The following is a 22,692-nucleotide window of genomic DNA, read 5'->3' on the forward strand; positions in this document are numbered from 1 at the left end:
GGCTATAACCTGTAAGTTGATTAAAACGTAATGCTGAGACTGTCTCAGATGCGGCTGTTCCAGTGATGGACAAAACGCACATCTCTGTCAATCACTGGTCAAAAACCTCAGAACTCCATTTGAGCTTGATTTTCATTAAATGGTCATTTAATTTTAGTGACATGCATGACCATATAGAAAGTCACAATACCAACTTTGATGTTTAATTATTTAAAAAACACAAGATTTCTGCCCGTTTGCCGTGGGATTTTTTACTTATCAAAACTGTGCTGTGGCAAAAAGGTTGGGAAACACTCATAGTCAAAGTGGGTATTTTGGATGCTGCTTTTTTTTTTTTCATGGGACATTCCCTGTGTCTGCAGCTGTGTGTTTTCAAACAACACGCAAACTTATGCTGATGTCAGAGGGTTTCCTGTCTGAGAACTGCAGCTGGACCGTCAGTATTGTAAAAAAAAAGAAGACGACAAAGACAGGGGAGGCAAACACTTGTGTCTACCAACATGACACAAAGACTCAAAACGCTAAATAAAATTAACTGGAAACAATTTTGGCACTGCCCTACACATTTTCACACTGAATATCCTGTTTGACTTGGAAATACGTTACATTACAGATGTAAAATGGGCTGCGAATGCCATTTCATGTTGACTTTAAAACTGTAACTTTTGGCGCTCTAGCAGTTAACAAACAGAACTACATGCGTCTTGCGGAAGAACATTGTAGCCAGAGCTACTTCTCTCTGTTTATGTCTATGACGAGTCACGCATGTATTGGGTTACTCCGCAGGGGTATGACCCGTACCAGTCTAAGATAGTCTGAATATAAACACTAATTATAGGTGTGCACCGTAGTGATTGAAGATAAGACAAAAACACAGTTTGGAAAATGGATTCATGATGCACTCGCTTATAGGGCTGTCACTTTACGTTCGAAAATCGATTGCACAGTCAATCGGACCAACCAACGCAAGTTTCGAAAACGAAAATAGGGAATCGATTTTAACGGTCTTTTCTCGGAGCGCGTCCAGCTCGTCACGATACGCCCGCAGCGAACGCGCGTCACACAGCAACTGCAGGCTCTGACAAACACGCATAACAGCAAATTATACTTCTGCATAATGTGTCTCTTTTTACAACAAAACTGTGAATTCTGCCGGTATGCAGACAGTCTCATGCATACAGATACAGATTCGGGCTACAGTCTACAATCGCCTATGTAGGCGAAATTTGTTTGACATTTCTAATTGTAAACACAGCTATGTTGAAGCCTGCAGTAATGTTTTTCATTGATGTTATGGCAGTCCACTCTGCTTATTGTTTTGTTTTTAGAATGTTGTACTCCTGTTTGTCATTGTGCACGAAACTTCACACCAATAAATCATCAGGAATATTGCTGACTTGTGCGCGTCTCAAGCGCCCTCTTAACGTTCGTCCTAATGCCTGTTAGTTGTCCGTGGATTTGCCCATATTTGGCGTTTAAAATGGAAACGTCTTTAGACATGGAAAATCGATTTTACAATCGATTCAATGAACACTTGTGTCTCAAAAATCAAACAGGATTTTTTCACAAAAGTGACAGCCCTACTCGCTTAATATATAAATTTTGAAAATAAAAAAAGTTACGGACTGCAGCTTTAAAGACAAAATAAAACTGAAATTGATCTCATTTACTTTAGTACTAAACATTTCATCCACACATTAAAGAAACACCAAGCCTACCATGCAGTGTAATCCCAAAGGAAAATTACTTACGAAAGAATATTTTTTACTAATCTACACTTTCTGCACCTTTAAATGCAGTGCATGTGGCATGTGAGCTAGACTCTTCCATCATCCTCCATGAAGCAGAGGGGAAAAGAGTCTGGGAAGTCTGTTCAGTTGGCCAAAGCACAAATCCTAAATCTCCTTGAAGGAGACTGCTGCATCGCATCACACAAATCATATGGTGCAGGTCTTACAATTTAGTACCCGAATGTGACATTAACATTCAATTGTGTTTTCACCCCGAATTTATTTCAGTAGATATAAATGTTTAATCACAAATGGTGTGGTTTCAAACACAACTAAGGTCCAAATATGTTTCCCAAACACACTGCACATAAAACTGGGATATTATATATATAAAATATTTTGCCATTCAAAATGTTCACTTCGACTTTAAACACGGGCCTCACATTTTACATTATTGTATGGGATTAAATGCCGCCCAACGCCTATTTTAAATCTTTAATCTCGTAGCGTGATGTGAATAGTTTCCTGACTGAACACCAGAAGTTTTGCCATTTTTAACAGCCTGACATGGGGGGAATGAGTTTTCCCTCTTTTCCCACCCCATCTTCTCGTGATTAAATCCCAGTCTTGCGTCACAGCAGGCTCGGGCAGCCACCCATGGCCCTCCACTGGATTAATTAAAAGCATTTCTATTATAACCACTTCATGGGATGAGAACAATAAGCCACTGTAAAAGAGCAATACAACATCGGGAGGTAGATCTGTGCAGAGTGATTGCTTTCACCGGTGTTTCAAGTTAATGGATGTAAGACAATAAAAAAACACTGGTTACGTTCACCGTTGCATAACTTCCTGTTGAGATCACAGGCTTTTTAAGTAATGTGCGAATATATATCACCAATTAAAGGTGATTTCAGTTGGCCTTTTGTATTCTATATTAATTGCATGTTACACTGTTGGTTACTAGGGCTGGGCAATATACCGCATGGCATTGTTATGCGCATCTCGTCAGTAAAGCCGGTTCCTTGATTAGTAGTAAATCGCCATCACCTGCTTTCAGATGGAGCGGCATTTACTACACAGAGCCGTAGTTCACTGACAAGCTGAGCCATATCGCATTAATTATCATGGACGTATCGCCTGCGATAATTAATGCGATATGGCTCAGCTTGTCAGTGAACTACGGCTCTGTGTAGTAAATGCCGCTCCATCTGAAAGCAGGTGATGGCGATTTACTACTAATCAAGGAACCGGCTTTACTGACGAGATGTGCATAACAATGTCATGCGATATATCGCCCAGCCCTATTGGTTACTAGTTTTAACGTGTCTTACGTAGCCAGACCTTTGATTATCTGACTTGCAAAAAATCAACAATTAACCACAGTTCGCCTTTTATGATTATGAATTTTATTTTTGCTTTTGATTTGTTGTGATTCAGCGCTCATGGGCTCCAGACTGCAACCAAATGGTCGCAAACCTTTTTCCTGCCGGCGCAACTAGATTTTGTTAGACCACGTCGCCCAACTGATAAGAACTGCCATTTCTGTTGCATATGAGAAACATCATAAGGCAAACGAAATGAAAGCAGAACGAAATAAAACTAATAAATGGTCCACTCTGCATGGCTCAAACAAGAAGCATCTTGTTTGAGCCATGCAGAGTGGACCGTTTATTAGCTCGGAGCAATATTAGACATTAGCATCCAAATTCGGCGAAGAATTCTCTGTTACCATAGATACTGTATCAGATCAAACAGCGCTGACGTGGAAACCAAGAAAAACATTGTGCCATGAACGAACAAGTTATAGAAGGCTCTCCAGTCCACAAATCACTAACATTCACCATGGATTTAATGTAGTGACATTACCTGTAACCATGGTATTGTGGCAGAAATAGTTGAATATTTCAACCACTTTTTTAAAGGACTTTTTAAAGTACTTCACACTTTTCCAGCACTTCAAAGCTCTAAATATTACCTATCCAATTTTAATGTTGTTTAGGTACACATAAGGAAAGCCACTGCGCTTGAATCTGCAACACCAAGGCAATAAATTATATCAGATTGAATCGGTCAGACAAACTCACTTCCTGACTGACCCATCCAATTTTAATGTTGTTAATCAAATTTAAGGCTCTGATGTTTGCCTACAAGACAACCACTGCACCACTATACCTAAACTCACAACGTATGTGCCATACAGAAGCCTGCGTTCTGCAAGTGAATGGCGCCTTGTGGTGCCATCCAAAAGAGGCACAAAATGACTCTCATGGACCTTTTCCTCATCTGACTGTTCCCTGCTGGTGAAATGATCTGCCTAACTCAATCTGAGCAGCTATGGCTAAAGTGTTTTGTGAACACTTGACCCATTAATATTAGCACTTACTTGTTCTATTCTATTCTGTTTCTCTATTTAAAAAAAAAAAAAAAAACTTTGCTTGACTAACTGGGACTTGACTTGACTTACTACATAATGTTGCCCTCTTGTTGATTTGATTGCTTCTGTTGTTCTCATTTGTAAGTCGCTTTGGACAAAAGCTTCTGCTAAATGATTAAATGTAAATGATAAACTATTAATTAACTCCATCTCATCATCCTAACAAGCCTGAACCAGAGGAGCCTCTCGAGACATCTGTACAATGACGCAGTTGGTGCGAGTCAGAGGCTGTCATGAGAACTGTCATCTTGGATCCTGAATCAAATGTATGGAACAATGCCTTCTGGAAGACTACAGTTTGATATCTGATGTATGTTGGCTAAATATTACATTTAGTACACCTCAGTCCACAACCAATGAACTGAGCTTAATTAAAAGCAGATAAAAAGTTGAATTCCATCAGTGTTTCCGGAGTGCCACTGCGCTTGAATCTGCAACACCAAGGCAATAAATTATATCAGACTGAATCGGTCAGACAAACTCACTTCCTGACTGAATCATCTCAGATGCTCGCTTACTGAACCACAGTTCATTAGGTCCGACTCAAAATACTGCTATTAGTTAGCTACTGGGTTGAATAATACTGAAAAAAATATGATCTGTGATGACGTTTATTAATGCGATACGATAATGCTTTCAGTGTGTAAAATCTATTTAAATGATATTTAAAAAAATAAAAATATCCAGCAAACAATTGTCACAAGAAAGCATCCCTGCAACTAGGGATGCACCGAAATGAAAATTCTGGGCCGAAACCGAAAATTCTGGATGCACTTGGCCGAAAACCGAAACCGAAAATGACTGATGACCGAAAATGAAAAAAATCAAGCCAATAAAAAAAAAAACCAGACTTTTATTTCAAGTAACACAAAAATTGGACAGAAAACAGGCCTATATTAAAATAGTGGGGTAGGGCGGCATATTTTTGGTTACGACAGTCAACATGATGAAACTCTCCAAGATGATTCAATGTTCCTATTATACTGTAGATCTGTAGATAAAGGTCTGTAGATAAAGGCCTATGGTTTTGCATAAAAGGACTTAATCTGGCTGGAGTTTCACATGTTACTTTCTCCCGGGTGTCAGTTAGGCTAGATCACAACACTGGAGTAGAGAGCACTATAATTGTTCTTATAACACTATAACGTTCTATAACGCACACAGCAACTGAAATTTAAAACTTAGCAATGGTAATAAAATCTACTTACTGGCTGGTTAAATTACATTATGTTATAGAAAACCACATTGTGTTATTTATTAAAATGGCAATAAAAAGTTTTTGTTTAACATCCTTGTTTGTAAGCCAATTTCTGGGGAGGAGGATCATGTGGGAAACACTGACAAGTGCTACAAGTCACAAAGAGTTCTATTTCTCTGTACAGACAGAACACAATTAAGGTAGACAAGGAGTTGTCAGAGCAACACTAAACACTTCTAACACAAGTAAGAGCACATCAGTAGGAGCTCTGGAGCGTACGGCTTAATAACTCCCCTGCTGTGAAAAACGAAACCAAAGTTATGTTTACTTGGCAACAGCTGAAATGTTGTTTGGCAGCTGTATGTTGGAGAGTTTACAGTTAAAGATGTTTGTTACGTAAAGGGCATGGGAGGTTCTTACAATTGTCTAAGAAGAAACTGAATTGGGTTTGTGCACATCTTCTTCACACAGAAATAGTTGAAGGATGACAATATAAAACAGGCTGCATGAGTGGTCAGAAAATGATAATGAGGTTTGAATTGCAATATGATAGTATTAAACAATGAATGAATCATTTAATAAAGCATATTTCTGCTTTTCTTTAGGTCCTGGTGCTGCAACACTTAAGTCCTAACACAGGGTTCCTCAAATCCGGTCCTGGAGGGCCATTGACCTACAGAGTTTAGTTCCAAACCTAATCAAACATACCGGAACAAGCTAATCAGGGTCTTCAGAGTTACTAGATAATTTCAGTTAAAGGGGTGGTTGATTATGATTTCACTTTTCTAACTTTAGTTAGTGCGTTATGTTGCTGTTTGAGCATAAACAACATCTGCAAAGCTACAACGCTCAAAGTTCAAAGCAAAGGGAGATATTTTCTTTTACAGAAATCGATTTTTAAGGACTACAACAAACGCCAAACTGACTGATAGGGACTACACGAGCTTCCTCTCGGGTTAGTGACATCACAGACCCTAAAATTTACATAAACCCCGCCCCGGGAACGCATTTATAGATTATCATGACAGAATATGCTAATCAATGACTAGAAGATAGGCTAGTTAACTCCGCTACATCAATTCATCAACTAACCATTCAGAAATGTCCTGTTGCATACATGTTCACTTCTTCTTGAGTCTCTCCATCATTGTCCGACTCCAGTTTGAACATAAAAGGCAGAACAGTTTCTGACATTTCAGTGCGTGTCTGCGTGAGGTAATCGGAGCTGCTTTTGTAGCTCCGCCCTCTTCTTGAAAGGGAGCAGCAGCTCATTTGCATTTAAATGGACACACAAAACGACGCGTTTTGCTCACCCTCAAAAAGGGACGATTTTAACATGCTATAAAAAATTATCTGTGGGGTATTTTGAGCTAAAACTTCACATACACACTCTGAGGACATCAGAGACTTATTTTACATCTTGTGAAAAGGGGCATTATACCACCCCTTCAGTTAAGCGAGTTTGATCAGGGTTGAGATAAACCAAAGACTTTTGATATACAAAGACGGAGCACTCATATTACTATGAATGGGAAAGTGCAATGCGCAATATGGCGGAAGAAGTCCCGTCTTCTAAATAAAAGAGCCAAAGTCACTGCGTCACTGCAGCCGCCTTTAGAAGCTTTGGCAGCTATAGAAACAGTCAGTGTTCTGAGATATACGCATAATGACTGGTCTAGCCTGAGAAATGCAGGGTTTTTTGTCATGATCCGAGCTTTTAGAAACAAAATTTATTATACAGTTGTTGTCGGATTTCACTGGTGATTTAATCGTGGTGAACAGCTTTTGATAATTTGATGTTTCCCCGTTCAAAGAAAAAGGAGCTACTTGCATGATTGAAAGAGCCTGATTTGAGGAACCCATCCCTAAAATGTGGTCATTTATTACGGATGTGCAAGACTAGTCGACTAAACGGTATAGCTGCTACTTGTCGACACTGGAAACAACAGTCGATTACATAGAAAAAAATACAATTTCATTTAAAAAACGAATACTAGCCTAAAAAAACTCTCAAGCTTCCTGAAGACAAATAAACAGTGATTAAGAAAGACCAAAGAAAACCATAGAACCAAGACACAAATGAAATGGACCTACCTGAAAACCATCAAGCACTAGAAATAGCCTACTATTTATAGCCTAAAATGTATAATTAAATGTATAAAACATAAATAAAATAAATAAATTAAAATATAGCCTATTTATTATTATTAAAGTTACAAAAGTGATTCAGTCAAGAGCAGTGAGAGATTTCCTCTATTTTTAGTTGTTTGAATAACATTAATAATGACAGCAGGTAAATTTGGATGCTATCACTTTAAGACCGACTGCACGGATCCATTATACTCGTGCATTGTTCTTTCTCAACTGCTTACGTTTACATAAGACATGACTTCACTTTGACACATAGGTATGTGTATTTAACCATTCAAGCCCAATTATAGGCGCAAAAAGCACTTGAGTTCAGTTTTCACGCGCTCTATGAGCAAGGGCTTCATGTCGCGTGTCTTGCGTAGAGAGCACGCACATGTACTGAAAAAATTAGTTGTCTTTCGCAGCTTACTGCTACTGCGCAGCACAGCAACGTCACATGAGCGTAACCGCAATAGAGACGATAGTCAAAAATCTCTACAGGTTGACAAATTTCTATCGGTTAATCGTGTCTACCGTATATCGCCCACCCCTATTTCCTGAATGATAGTTTTCCATGACATGTTCTTTGTTTAAGGAATGTTAGCAGAAATCAATTCACTTCCAATTAGGCACACATTTTCATAACTGTTTTTTTTTTCTGGATGGGCAGATGATCAATAATTCACATTAAGCTCCCAATGGAATTCCATAATTTGACATGATGAATAAAGTTCCAGTCGGCTGGAGAGTGTTTCTGATTGATTTGCGGGATGTTATTTGTTTGAGTAAAATTGGATGTACCCACAGTTCAATACATCTGTGTGTGCTGCGCTCATGTGCACCTGCAAGAATATTTGCATCACTGAACTAAGAGAGTTCTCACACACAAATGAACAGCAGACAAACCACCTGGACCACCAATCCCACTTCAACTTTGAGTCAGCAACTAAACCTGAGAAAAACAGTGAAAACTTGTGAAGTCTTGTGCCTAAGCAAATATGTTCTTGTGCACAAGAATGCATGCATGCAATGACAATTTGAGTTAATATTAATAATGAAAATATTTCTAGTCTGTCCAATTTAAGCTAATAAACGCATGGAATTAAAAAAAATATCATATATTATTATGCACGTTAAATGCTCTGCACTGAAATTCGCCCCACAAACATGCACAAGTCGCATCTTATCAGCACATAGCCTAAATGACTAACATCTGGAACATAAATTAGCCTAAATCACCTGCGGCTAAGTGCAAGTTGGCATACACCCTGGCACACTGTGTGTGGCTAACAACTGTTTATCAAACAGATAATTGCATGACCCATATCCGGTTTGGGGTTAAGTGCTGACTGATGCTCACCAACTTTGGCACATACTTCAAAGCTGGAGATAGGAGCATGTTTATTCATTTTCATTCTGCAGGGGCTGGTAACTATCAAAGTAAACCCAGAGAGAATACACAACGATTTTTCGGATATGATTAGAATAAAGAGCTCCGTGACCCCTACCATGGACAAACACCACCTCTGGCATTTTAGGAAGGAGCTCCATGTGATTTTTCTTTCATGTAAGATGTTAGTGCCTGCCTGGTTATCCAGCTGGGCAGATGAGATCTACATTTCCCTGGCACCCTACAACCTCGCGATCAAGTTTTATAGACCACAGCTCAGGGCAAGTAAAATTCCCAAGGAACTGAACAAAAGAGGAGCTCCATATAGCTAAAACCGCACTGCAAAAAAAGAGCAGTCACTGACATCTCAAGGAATCCTGCACGTCACTGAGAGTGCAGAAACAGCTCTTTCTGGCACACGGACTGAAGGTCATGTGGAAGTATTTATTTGAGGATCGGGACCCTCTTGGGGAAAGCTCTGCAGAATTCTTGGTCCTGAGAATTTGCTGGTCTTTCTCTTACCACATAAGAAGTCCAATGTAGAGAATGAAAAACAATGTGCAAAGCAGACAAAAATACCACGGGCTTGGAGCGTAAATGTGATGCATTTCTGATGAAAACAGCTGACTTTCTCCGCTAAAACATTTTCTTCTGCAGAAAACAGCATTGCCTCTAGCCTTTAAGCAGACATTAGTTAAAACATGTGAGAGCGGGCAGTATGAATTAAAAACAACTCTACAAACAACATTTGTAATTGCAACACAGCAAACAAAGCTGACAACAAATAGGCCTAAAAAAAATGAAAATGTAGCCAAAGTGCAACCATAGCAGTCAAATGTGTAAGATAACTTGTAAAAGTCATCTGTAAATGTGAATTGTCAGTCTGAAAGGTGAATGACCTGTTGGGTGGGTGTCTTACTTTCTGCTATCATGACAGGTCTATGGAACACAAACACAATGCATACCACTAAAATGTCATCACTCAATAATAGAAGAAATTACCTTGTTCAGCATCCCTCTTACGTCAAAAGACTTATGAAACTGGCACAAATCCTGACTAAAATATGAATCTGTGATGTGGGTGACCTGGCTGAATTACTCCGGTTTCTAACCAGATGCTGCGATGGTATGGGTAGAAAGACATGTTTACTCTCCTATTGACAATAATGCTGAAATAGCCAAGGGTTCTTATCATGGAAAAAAAAAAAATTCAATAGGTCTATTTTTCCCCCACATAAGTAGCCTACTTCGTACATAGCTTTCAATTTGGAGCTTTAACGACACTGAGACGTGGACAGAAAAATGACAAGATGTCGCCCTAAACCGTTGAAACTGGCCTTTAGACTGACAATACAAAATTATTAAACCTCATTTTAAAACGAAAATCGTGTATAGTCTTTGTTATTTTACTAAAATCCTGTAACATTTAGTTTATGCTGGTCCCCCCCGGACATTTGTCTCGACATATCCCACAAAACAGCATGTTAAGGACATTAACACAGCTTTTTATGCAAAATGTTATTTACAGCTACTATAATTCAGGAAAAATAACCGAAAACTACACTGATAACTCTGCCAACCATGATTTCCGACAGAAAGCCGGTATTTGGGCAACACCCTCCTCAGCCACACAATTCGCTTAAATGCTCATCATACATGGCGCTCTGGTCGCTCATCAAGTCTATTTTCAACAGTCAGTTTTTAACATATAATACGCATTTATTAAGATAGATTGCGAAAGATTGTGCCTTCATTCTACTTACCGAAAGGTTCCAGCAAATAATCTACAATGTCTGAGTGACTCAAGCCTCGCCATGCGATCGTAGTGATGTCTGATTCGCGAGCCAATCGTTCTGTTCGAAGTTCTTTCTCGTGAATCAGAGGAACCGATTCGCAAAACCAAATGGTTCAACCAGATCAATTTGCCGGAGTTCTAACAAACCTTGATAACGTTTGATTCATCAAATGAATGGACAAATCAGTGTGACTAAAAAAAAATAGTTTTTTCAATTTGGACGAAAACAGCCACTGTTAATAATGGACGAACGAACAGCATAGGCTAGGCCTACTTAATGTGTGGCGTTTTATGCTTTCATTTGTTTGGACAAATATCCAGACATTTTATTTATTTATTTTTTAAATTGATTTCATTCCTAAGTGAGTTTTCGAATTTGAATGGGCTGTCATGTGCAATAGTATTAATTAAGCCTACAATTTTATTTAAAAAAAATAAATAATAGTTGTGTGTGGCTATAGGCTACTATAAATAGGGCAAATAAAAAAAAAAAAACATAATCAGTATATTAAACATATTATTATAATAATAATTATTAGGATATCACGTATTATTTAGATTGTTGTTAGTCTATCTAATTGTTAGGCTAGTAACAATTGTTAGGCTAGGCCTACTAACATGTTCCAAATTACCGTAATGGTAAACTGTGAATGTTGCACAATTAGTTTCAACACAATATAGCCATTGTTGGCCTAAATTACATCATATGCTAATCAACAATATGATTTAAAAAAAATAGAAAAAAAATAATATATATAGGCCTATATATATATATATATATATATATATATATATATATATATATATATATATATATATATATATAGGCCTATATATATATATATAGGCCTACGCCTATATATATATATATGCCTAATATAAAATTTAAAAATAATATTAAAAAAATCCAAATACAACTTGTGGGGATTCCCTTTCCCTAACATGCATCAGTGTTCTCAGTGAATCTTGAATCGGTTGTTGAATATGACTTATTAAAATGATGTGTTCAAAGGAATCGATTCTGTAAAATGAATTGAACTACCTAGCACGTTCTCGATTATTTGGTCCTCCCACACTCTCCATTGATTCTGCGTCACGACCAGCAACATGACGACAGCGCCAGATTAAAATCTAAAGCGCGATTTCAAATCTTTATGAGTCCGTGTTTGTTTGGAATTTTTAAATATTCATGCATTTATTAAATAGCCGTGCTAGTGGTTTAACAAGAAGTTTTATCTAAATGTCTGAATTAAGAAAACTGCCCTCATGGCATGAAAATGGTCGAAATTAAATTTAATACAGCTTTGATTAGGCTAACCCTTAACCCTTTAGTAGCCTATTAATGTAGCCAAGCTGTTGATACTATGGAATGTTTGGAATGCGATGTTTTGATCCAGATTGAATTGATCTGTGATTAGCCTATGCTACAAATCTTGTCGTCCTTATTAAAACCTTGAGTTGTATTTTTAGCAGGCTTATGGACCCCATTCTTATTTATTTATTCAGATAATATGATAAAAGATTATAGCCTAGACTACATTTTATAGCCTATTTATTGGTTTAAATAATAGGCCTAGGCCTATTAAAACAACCACCTAATTATTTAATAAAATGTGTATTTGGATGTTATTGGTAGGCTATATTTGGGAATTTTTACATGTATTCTCAATGTTCAAACTTAGGCTACAGTGTTGAATATGCCTATGTTACAATATTAACATACAGCTGTGATGCCAGCCCACGTGTTAACACATCCATCAATTAGATGAGATATCGTTATATTATGAGATAACGTTTCGGTTTTATTGTAGTCTACTACTACTTCGGCTTGGCTAATAATGTTTGTCCATTCGTTTTTGCAGGTGCCTATAAATCCGCAGTTCCCATGTAACTTAGCGCAACTTTTGTAAAGTGATATTAAAATCACCCCAAAGATAGCCTACTGCGACGACACTTCCGTGGTTTGTGTGACTTTTTTCCTGACCTTTATGGAAAACGTAGAAGCCCGTTTTCCATCGAGTCACTTTTGGAGCGGGAAAGCAGCGCCTCCGCGAGGCACAGACCTGTACTTTGTGTAACTTAAACGCGGTTCTACATTTAAGCAAAGAATAACTTTATAAATAAATAAGTTAAGAAAACATTTATTGTATTATCTGTTCATTTGTTTTGTATTTTAAATGCAGTTATCATTTAAAGAGGTTGTGAACAAGTCAGTTAAATGGACTCATTGTGAATTATTTCATTGGCACATGAATGTCACGTGTGAATTCATGTCTCATGACAAGAAACATTGGAATGTTGGGAATTCACATTTTGAATTAAATAAATTGGTTTACTTTTTTGTTTGCTAATAAGCTTGTATTGCTCTGTGATTACAAAGCAACTTTTGGTCCATTGTAGTTTTGATTATTATTTCTCCTAAAAAACAGAAAGGATTCAGAAAGGTGCTATAAATCATGGAGGAGCTCCATATCATCCATCACAGAGGAACAGGGCTATGTGAAAACATACTGTAACCATACTGAACCACTTAAACAATCCCATCATATAACATTAGGTTTGTTTTTACATTTATTTAATCTAAAAAAAATTACAAAATTTCATTATTTAATAAAATAGCCTATATATTCATTTGTTATGTTTTAAAATAGCCTAATATTAAGACAATTATAGCCTACATACAACGTGACTATTAATACAATGTTTGTATGTTTAGTTTAATTATTAAGATTTTATCTCTAAATTTGAGTTTATGTTTGACATTATTTCTTTATATTTTCAAACTCTTTATTTCAGGTGTGTGCATGTTACAATATTAAAACATTTGTACTGTAGCCAATAGACTGTGGTGGTCCAGGCATGCCCGCCCACGAATTAACACCTCCATCAATTATGTAAAAGAGACATTAATGAGGAATGCACATCTACATCTACTATAGCCGTCGTTCTTCATATATAGGCCGACAAACTCCACGACAAACACTCGTCATCACTAGCAGCTCACTTCAGATGTTCACAGAGATGCAGCGAGAGCGCGCAGACATGCTGGTGGTCAGAAGAAAATACAAGAGATACTCCAAACAGAAAATGACGTACCTGGGTCTGATCGCTTATGTCATTCAAAACGCACCTGAGAAAAGATTAACCTTTTACGAGGTAAGTTGTTGTAGCCTTGCGGCATCAATTATAAGCCTATGTCCATTTAACAATTTAATGTAAAAAGTAGCCTATATCTATTATGCTTATTCAACAATATGTAGCTACCCTCTCTGTCACTTATAGCCTAATTATACACAGCATGTTGTCTGGAGTTTTCTGTCAACTGAAGTTTCGTAGTACAGATATTTCGTCAGTGTTTTATTAGCAGAACAGTCCAAAAAACATTCAATTACAGTACAACCCACTGAAGAGATGTCCGCTTTCATTAGGCCTACCATTAAAATATGGCGCTGCTGCGAATAAGGTTTTATTTTGTCCTGGGTTCAATTTCTCATTTAGTGCAAACTTTTATTGAAAGTGGCTTAAAACAATAAGCCATTTTCCTAGGTTTCTTTATTTAAAAAAGCAAAATCAGAAACATATACAAATAGGCTATTGTTTTTATTTGATTTTAATTATAGAACTGTTTTTCCCCCATCAGTTAATGAATGCGGTGACGACATTTGTGGATGGGGATAGAAAAGGCATTGCGAATAATATCAGAGTCTGTTTATCATCAAACAACTGTTTTGTAAAGGTAGGTATTTTTTCCTTATTACTATTATTAGTAGTATTGGGCTATATTATTATTACTGAACTTTTATTAAGGATGTTTTCCCTTCACATTTCCAGGTGCCTATAAATCCGCAGTTCCCAAATGCAAAGCGCAACTTTTGGAAAGTGGATGATAGTAAAATCACCCCAAAGATACTGCGACGACACTTCCGTGGTTTGTGTGACGTTTTTCCTGACCTTTATGGAAACGTAGAAATTCCCTTTAAGAATGCGACTGAAAACAGGGCAACCTGCAAACGTCCTGAGGCAGAAAAGAAATTTACCAGCCCGTTTTCCATCGAGTCACTTCTGCAGCGGGAAAGCAGCGCCTCCGCGAGGCACAGACCTGTACTTTGTGCAACCAGGAACTTAGAAAACGTGTTTCTGGTCCGAGCAAACGGAGACCACGGTTCGGCATGCAAGAGGAAGACATGGGACTGGCCCAATCAAGCTGCGCAAGCCAATTTCAGTGGATCGTATTCACACTTTTGTTTTCCTACTTACAGTTTGGGCCAAATGAATGATGGATGCAGTCCCTCTAGTGGACCCTCAAAGAGTTCAGTTTCTGAACTGTCCTATGGTGCAGCACTCAAGAGTTTTAGACATTTCACTTCAGATGCTGTGAGATGGGCCTACATGTAAAACTGCACTTAACATAGCCTACACTTGACTTTCTTAGTGTACATATTCTTACTGATTTACTTTGCATTGCTGAAAATATCTGCCAGGTTCTCATTTGCCAAATAAAATTAGTGTTTTTAAAATGTAGCCTACATATGTTGGGAAAAAGCTGATATGGGAGACCAGGTTTTTATGGGAGACCTTTCTTTCTTTTTTGCCAAGTAGTAGGCCAATTTTAGCCCTATAGCTAAAGACTTACATTCAGACACACACAAAAAATGGATGATTCAAATCAAATTTATTGACCTCCAGCTTCCAGCAGTCAATATGCATGCAAATACAGGCTTCAGTCAAAATTATTATTTTTTTCAAAGTTTCCCATCCTTTTTTTTACAAAACTGCGTGCACCTTAAATAATTCTGCAGCGTACAAACCACAAAAATACCAGTTTTACATTATCAAATACTGCACATAGAAAACATTTACAAAGCACAAGTATAAAATTACAGCTTCCCCATACAGCTCTTTACCATTCTGTTATTCCTAAACAGCAGTGCACTGTCAGCTTGAATAATTTTTGGGGTCTACCTGTCTCTGATAAATCTTTGATCGTGCTCTCCCAAAGTGCAAGACTTAAACCGTAGTGGGTTAAATATAGGAGAGATGTATGGATGCAATGGGCATGGATTTCAAAGTAGCTACATTTCTCATGAAAGTTGAAAACCTCACTCTGCGAAGGTGAGCATGTCCTAACAGTGTCTTGTGCTGTTAACAATCCATGAATAATATGAATGGCTGGTTTATGGCAACAACAAAATAGCTGCTAACAGCTTTGCTACATGAATGAGAAAACAGACTACAAGTGACCATCTTCGCATAATAAATAAGTTGCCAATGACAGTCTTTTAAGTCTGACCCAAGATTACAATAAATTTAAGGTTGTAATCATATCATATAAATCAAATAAAATATATGTATATATATTTTTAATTCAATGTTTTAGTTAAGTGTGATCACAAACAAAAAGAGCCCATTTTTAAAGACACTGAATGGCTCTTTGAGAAAATACAATGCCGGCTTTCTTCATTTCATTTTACAAATCTCCAAAAAAGTAGGCCTAAACAAACATGCACTGAATGTCTCAACTGATATCTGATATCGATCTTATGTTTTTCCAAAAACCGAACAGCAATTAGATTAGTAAATAGACTGAATTAGATAACAGGGGCCTCATATATATATATATATATATATATATATATATATATATATATATATATATATATGTTTTCTAAGTGAAATGAACGTTGGTTCAAATCTGTGCGTATGCTAAAATCCACACCAATGTTCATATTTATAAAAATTTGATGTGGAAAATTGCTTAGCGCCGTCAGGGTCTAAGCAGACATATACACTTTTCCTTGTGGTAGAGAGTCGGAGTACTGCAAGTATTTGGAAATCTAAGCAATTCTTGCCTCTCGCCATTCTCAAGTAAAGGATTTGACTGGTGCTCTTTTATGTTAATGACATTAATTAGTTGGTGTTTACAAGGTGGAGATCTGAAACCATTCAGCTGCGCACAATTTGAAGATAATTTGCGATTTATAAATTTCACAATCACATCTGGAAGAGAGGCGTACAAAGTTTTTGGGCGTACGTTCGTAGGCTACGCACATTTGAGAAATTATCATAAGATCAAATGTAGGATGGTTTCTATGCAACATTTATAAAAGAGGCCCCCGGGTTCTTGTGCTCATGTAAGCCTTTAAACATCAACACATACCGGGAAATGATGTGTCATTGATGTACTGTGTCATTCAGACACTGTAAAACAAATAAAAACTGCAATACAATGAAATTAAATATATAATATGTACATTCAAGTTAGAGATACTTTAGTATAGTGATATCGAAGCAAAACACCCAAGGCTTTCAGTAACACATCTAAGCCTTATAATAATAACTCACAAGTAAGGCAATAAACAAGCCATCGCCTTTTATCCAGCAGACCACCCTTTAAAATAATTAATTTTACAAAAATAAGATAATTATAGCCTCAATAATCCTTATATTTGTTCACAAACGGACAAAAAACAGGGTTTCATAAAAAGACTTCACAAGGTTTTAAATGGCCCAGATAGTTGTAAAGGGAGATTACATTCCTTTTGGAAATTAAAGCAATCTCTCAACATTTATATCATTTATATACATCATACAGTACCTGACGAAGCAACATTTCATAAAAATGTTCAAAGTCACACATCATTCTCAGTTTTACAATCTACTGTATATTTCTGAATGCAAATAAGAAATGTAAGCATGAATACCAGGCAGACCTCCAACTGTATCGGCTATGATTGTTTAACATAACATAACATAACATAACATAACATAACATAACATAACATAACATAACATAACATAACATAACATAACATTGATATTGATCTGTATTCAGTGTATTAAGATCATTCCCCAGTCAGGCTGGTGTCACCTACTTACACACACATATAAACTGTGTATGCCATAAAACTGCCAAAAAAACACACAAAACAAACGAAAAAAATAATAATTTCCATGTATATGAACTGAAAAGATTGAAGTGGTCTCGCATATAAAAGCATCAAGTACTCTGATACAACACCAAGCGTTTAAACGAACCAGTTGCGAGTGGTATCTTATTCAGAAGTTACAACATCATACTCAAAGATTTGTATTTATAGATTATTAACAAACCACAGAAGCATTTGATAACTGTATCCTTTTACTGTCAGAACAAAACAGATCTGATCGTTCCCATTCCATGTTAAAATATCGAAACGCATCCAAACCACAGTAAGTTGGAAGCGGCAAATCTAGATTTTTTTTTGTTTTGTTTTGTCGATGTTGCATTTGGTTTAGCTATGGATTGCAACAAACTATATCCATCCACTACACCTGAAAAAATAGAGCAGTACAGTACAAATATTCATGCATTCAGACTCTTCATTTTGCAAAAATGCAAGATTTGTAACTACTTCATTGTACAGTAAAGGGACACATATAATCCCATATTCCAATGTACGTAAAATCACATAGAAAAAATATCAATATCTAATAGTCATTTCATAGTGTTTACCAAGGACAAACATTCAGCTGCAAATACCATTTGTTTTTAGTACAGTAAAACAATTTAATTTCATCTTTAGTTAGTACCTAATTTAATGTACAGACATGTGTCTGTTAGCGGAAAAGAGAAATGTGCAACACAATCAAACTTGTGCAAATACATAAGAAGCAAGAAATGCATGTGAGAATTAGCAGAGACTAATTTTGTATGTTTAAAGGCAAAACGTTTGAGCTTGAAGAACAACGACGGGCTGGAAAGTAAAATATTATAAAATGTCAAATCAGTCATGACTGGCATGGGTAAAATAGTTTCAACTTGAATGTACTACATTTACAACTTATGATGATAATAAGAATGAGCAAAGTATTGTATCAAAGTTTCAGTAGAGACGGCTGTACAGCAAAGCAAAATACTAAAATACTTCAAACGATTCAAAATGATAAATCAGATGAAACGGTTTGCTGATCTCATAGTCTGCCTTTAGAAGCAGATCATGCATATCATGATGCAAACCAGAAAATCAAACAACATTTAGACTTTGAACAGACTGAATTATAGAAGCGTCTTTAATGATTTGGCTAATGATCCATATGGGAACTTAGAAATGAATCATTTTTCTGGTTCTTATTGATAGTCACATATTAATCATTTTATAAGTGTTACCATCATCTCTGCAGAAGATGCAACTGAAAAACTGAAATCTGATGTACTGGTACAGAGATCCTATGATATATAAGGTACCGATCTGATATATTCAGAAAACAAATCTAGATGTGCAGAGGAGGCTGACAGGAGTGTGATGAACACTTTGTATTTTACCTACAGTGCTGTTTTCCTTCCAAATGTCTCCGTAACACCAACGACCGACTGAAGAAGCCATCTAGAGCCACCCAGCTAAAGAGGACTGCTGATTGGACAGGAATAGCCACAATGGCAAAGTTCATAGAGAAAAACAAAAGCGTCCAGGAGTTTACAGAATACCGTTTGTTCTGGGCTTCAAGATCCTGTTGAGCGAGCGACTCCATCACCAGTCCTCATATAGTCGTGTACTTGGTTTTTGTTCAGCGTGACCTCCTGAGTGTAACAGGAAACGGAAAAGACCTTTAACAGTTCAGATCCATATGCTGGTAGAACGAAACCCAAAACTACTTGAGGCGGTAAAGTAGGCTATAACGCGGCTCCAACTTTCCAGAAATCTTCGCTACTTGCTACAAGAAAAGTTTTCTTGCTTGCCAGCGGACAACGTTCGGCATATCCCACAATGCAGCAGCTGTGTATGAGGGTTGCTGGTTTAACAGGACAGTTGGTTCTCCTTCAGAGGGTTTCGATTCCCTCTGATTACGTCTGCAGCTCGGTGCAGATTGCGTTGTTCAGACAAAAAGTGAGATTAAAACATTAGCAAAATAAATAACCTACCATCTATAAGTCTACATCATTTTAAAGGCAAGCTTAAATAGCACTTTACATATTTTGCTGAACAAGGGTTGCGAGTTAACGTGCAGAATGCAGTCCATTAATACATAAACACAAATATCGATCTATATATTTATTTATTGAGCTCTCCGAAAAAAAAAAGAAAAAAGAAAAAAAAAAGAATACGCTACTTTATGCGACATGAACTGTGTGCATTTCTAATAAATAACCTGACCTGTGGAGTAAAGCCCTGCCCTTTAAGTTTAATTGTGTAGGCTATGTAGTCTAGTGAGTTTTTCTAACACGTTTTAGTTTTTTTTGCATCTCATCTAAGTCATTGACTCTGCTACATATCCATACTCTATAATATAACACTACAGATAATAAGAATTGCTTTGGTTTTTAAAAAATAAAACTTCGGGTTTGGCATAGAGAAATTATTGACCCTTGAGGATCTGGAACTGCTAGAACCCATTCTGCTCCCTGTGTGACATGACGTCAACACAAATGCTACATTGTCAGGAACATTTCTCAGCAGATTTATTAAATGCCCCTATTGATTGACCTGCGAACAATGGATCTGCATGTAACTAGCCATGACTGATTCCGGACGCCCCTACAACCGCATGTTGCTGGTTACATCCATATCCATCTGTGTATGTGTTAAATGTGTCATGCCTGATTTGTATCCAACTCTTAAAATCTGTGTCGGTAAAGAGGAGCGTTCCAGCCCCGGGCGAGTTGGCCGTATCTATCAGAGTGTGTGTTCATGCTTTTGGGGTCGGTGGCGGGGTATATTGAACGAAGATACACACGTAGAGATAGAGAACACAGGCATATTAAGATGGGGACGTGGATGTGTCTAGGTGCACGAGGGGCTGGTGGCGCTCTCGAGTGAGGACTGGGAGAGTCGGCGTGTCAGAGGGCCGATGCTGGGGTCCGCCAGAGAGGAGGTGGGGAAGAGCTTGTACCAGCCGCCCACCATTGATGACAGATCGAGATCATCCAGGAGGATCTGAGCCATTCCCATGAAACACTTGCTGTCCATGCGGCCGTAATCTCCCCACACGATCACCTGGAGAGGATAAATGGACACATTTAGAATGCAGCGGCCCAAAATATGGCATTTGCACGTGGTGTGAAAGTTTCTTATGTAATGACATTTATACATTTTTAAGTGTGTCTTATGCTCTGGATGCTTAAGAGACGCTTAAAAATGTGAATGTCTTAATGTACTTTTTGTCTCAGTTGTGAACATATATATATATTTAGTTATATAGTTTAAAGTCAGTAAGATTTTTTATTCAGCAAGGATGCATTAAATTAATCAAAAGTAACATTTATAACGTTATAAACGCTTTGTTTCAAATAAATGCTGTTTCTTTTAACTTTCTATTAATCAAAGAATTAAAAAAAACTATCATGGTTTCCATACAACTATTAAGCAGCATAACTGTTTTCAAAATTGGTAATAATAAGAAATGTTTCTTGAGCACCAAATCAACATATTAAAATGATTTCTGAAGACTGGAGTAATGGCTGCTGAAAATTCAGCTTTTTCCATCACAGGAAAAAAATACATTTTAAAATGTATTCAAAATAGACAACTATTGTTTAAAATATAATAATATTTACTCTATTTTGATAATAAATGCAGCCTTGGTGAACATAAAACATGTCTTTCAAAAGCATAAAACAATCTTACTGACCCCAAATGTTTGAATGGTGCATGTATTTAAAATAAATGCCCAAATCTAAGCATTTTATTGCAAATATTAAAAATATTTTAATAATTTTTCTAACCAAAAAAAGAAACGATATTAAATATCAAGGTTTTAACACCAAATCAATTACACTACATTCTGTGTAAATAGTAATTAGACTTAATTAGAATATATCACATATAAAAATAAATAATATAATTATTAATTATGACATTGCTATGATGATTATGAATATTAACTGATATATTACATGTAATTTGGCTAGCCACTGATGATATTCAATATAAATAATAATAATAACTATACTGCATAGACTATACAGAATATGAAGTGTAAAAACCACAAAATAAGCCCTTTGAACTTTAAACAGCGTCTCCTGTCTCTCCATCAACAAATTCAAGACTGATTCGAGATTTTTTAAAAACTTTTTATTCCATTAAATGCTTTTTTTGGGACCGCTGGATATTTAGATGTAATATGCTGTTTTCTGAAGAATGTGTTTGTGAAGGATAGCTGGAGTGATTTGGATTTGTAATACCTGTAGCACTTTCCCCTGCGGGCTCTCGTCAAACATCAGGGATTGCTGGAAGGTTGGATCCAGGGTTTTCTTCACCACTTTGGTTTTCTTCTTAGCGAGACACATTCCATTCTCCAGAACGTAAACCTTTATATATGTTGCTGATAGAAAAGGAATCATCCAATTATAAAACAGTGTTCTATGGCCTTACCAAACGAATCATGTGGATAAAAATGATACAACACAGTTATTTTTAATCGTGGGTTACCTGAAATGGTCTTTGAGCCTGGTTTAGGGGTCAGACCTCGGGCCTGCGTGATCTCAACCTCTAACTGACCCCCTCTATCCATCACACCAATGTAAACATCACCTACACAGAGAAAACCATATGGCTTATGATCAAAACTTTCATTTCTGTGCAGAAATCTTGCAATGGGATAATTCAACAGCAGGTGGAGACAAAGAACAACATATAACCTCCATTCCTGAGAGTTTCTGCCTTGATATTTGATTTGAAACAGAAATTAGATACAAAGGCTATTATTAAATCTATCAAGCCAGTAACTCCAGTCCAGTCAACATGGGCTCCTGCAAAGATTGACATTTATCAGATCTGCGTCAATTTGCAGACAAATTCATTGACAATCAGCTGAGTTCCACAGAATGCTAAAGGATAGCATAGTACCATTTCTACTGTATATACTATGTATACTATGCTCAGTATGAAAATTTACTGTACATACAAAATACCCTGGTGAAGCACACAACGTGAAAGACTGTTTTGCATGAAAGACACATTGCAATATACTCGACTTGACCTTCCATATGCAGTGTGACGAATAAAGCTAACGTTTTGCCACAATAATTCTTGACAC

General features: G+C 36.9%; 2 protein-coding genes across 2 annotated transcripts in view; both read right to left on the bottom strand.

Annotated features, from left to right (window-relative positions):
- Nucleotides 1-10,748, bottom strand: part of ptp4a3a (protein tyrosine phosphatase 4A3a) — a 31,207-nt gene extending 20,459 nt beyond the window's left edge. Inside the window, exon 1 of the mRNA XM_084130222.1 lies at nt 10,649-10,748. The gene's annotated coding sequence lies outside the window, so the exon portion shown is untranslated. The remainder of the gene's footprint in view (nt 1-10,648) is intronic.
- A 7,185-nt stretch (nt 10,749-17,933) lies between these two features.
- Nucleotides 17,934-22,692, bottom strand: part of rims3 (regulating synaptic membrane exocytosis 3) — a 69,995-nt gene continuing 65,236 nt past the window's right edge. The window contains exons 5-7 of the mRNA XM_084132079.1: nt 22,086-22,187; nt 21,839-21,978; nt 17,934-20,651 (exon numbers count right to left, since the gene is read on the bottom strand). Of these exons, the coding sequence (XP_083988205.1) occupies nt 20,439-20,651; nt 21,839-21,978; nt 22,086-22,187 (455 nt within the window). The 3' untranslated portion in view covers nt 17,934-20,438. The remainder of the gene's footprint in view (nt 20,652-21,838; nt 21,979-22,085; nt 22,188-22,692) is intronic.

Source organism: Abramis brama (assembly GCF_963993115.1).
Source record: "Abramis brama genome assembly, chromosome: 12".
Lineage (NCBI taxonomy): Eukaryota > Metazoa > Chordata > Actinopteri > Cypriniformes > Leuciscidae > Abramis > Abramis brama.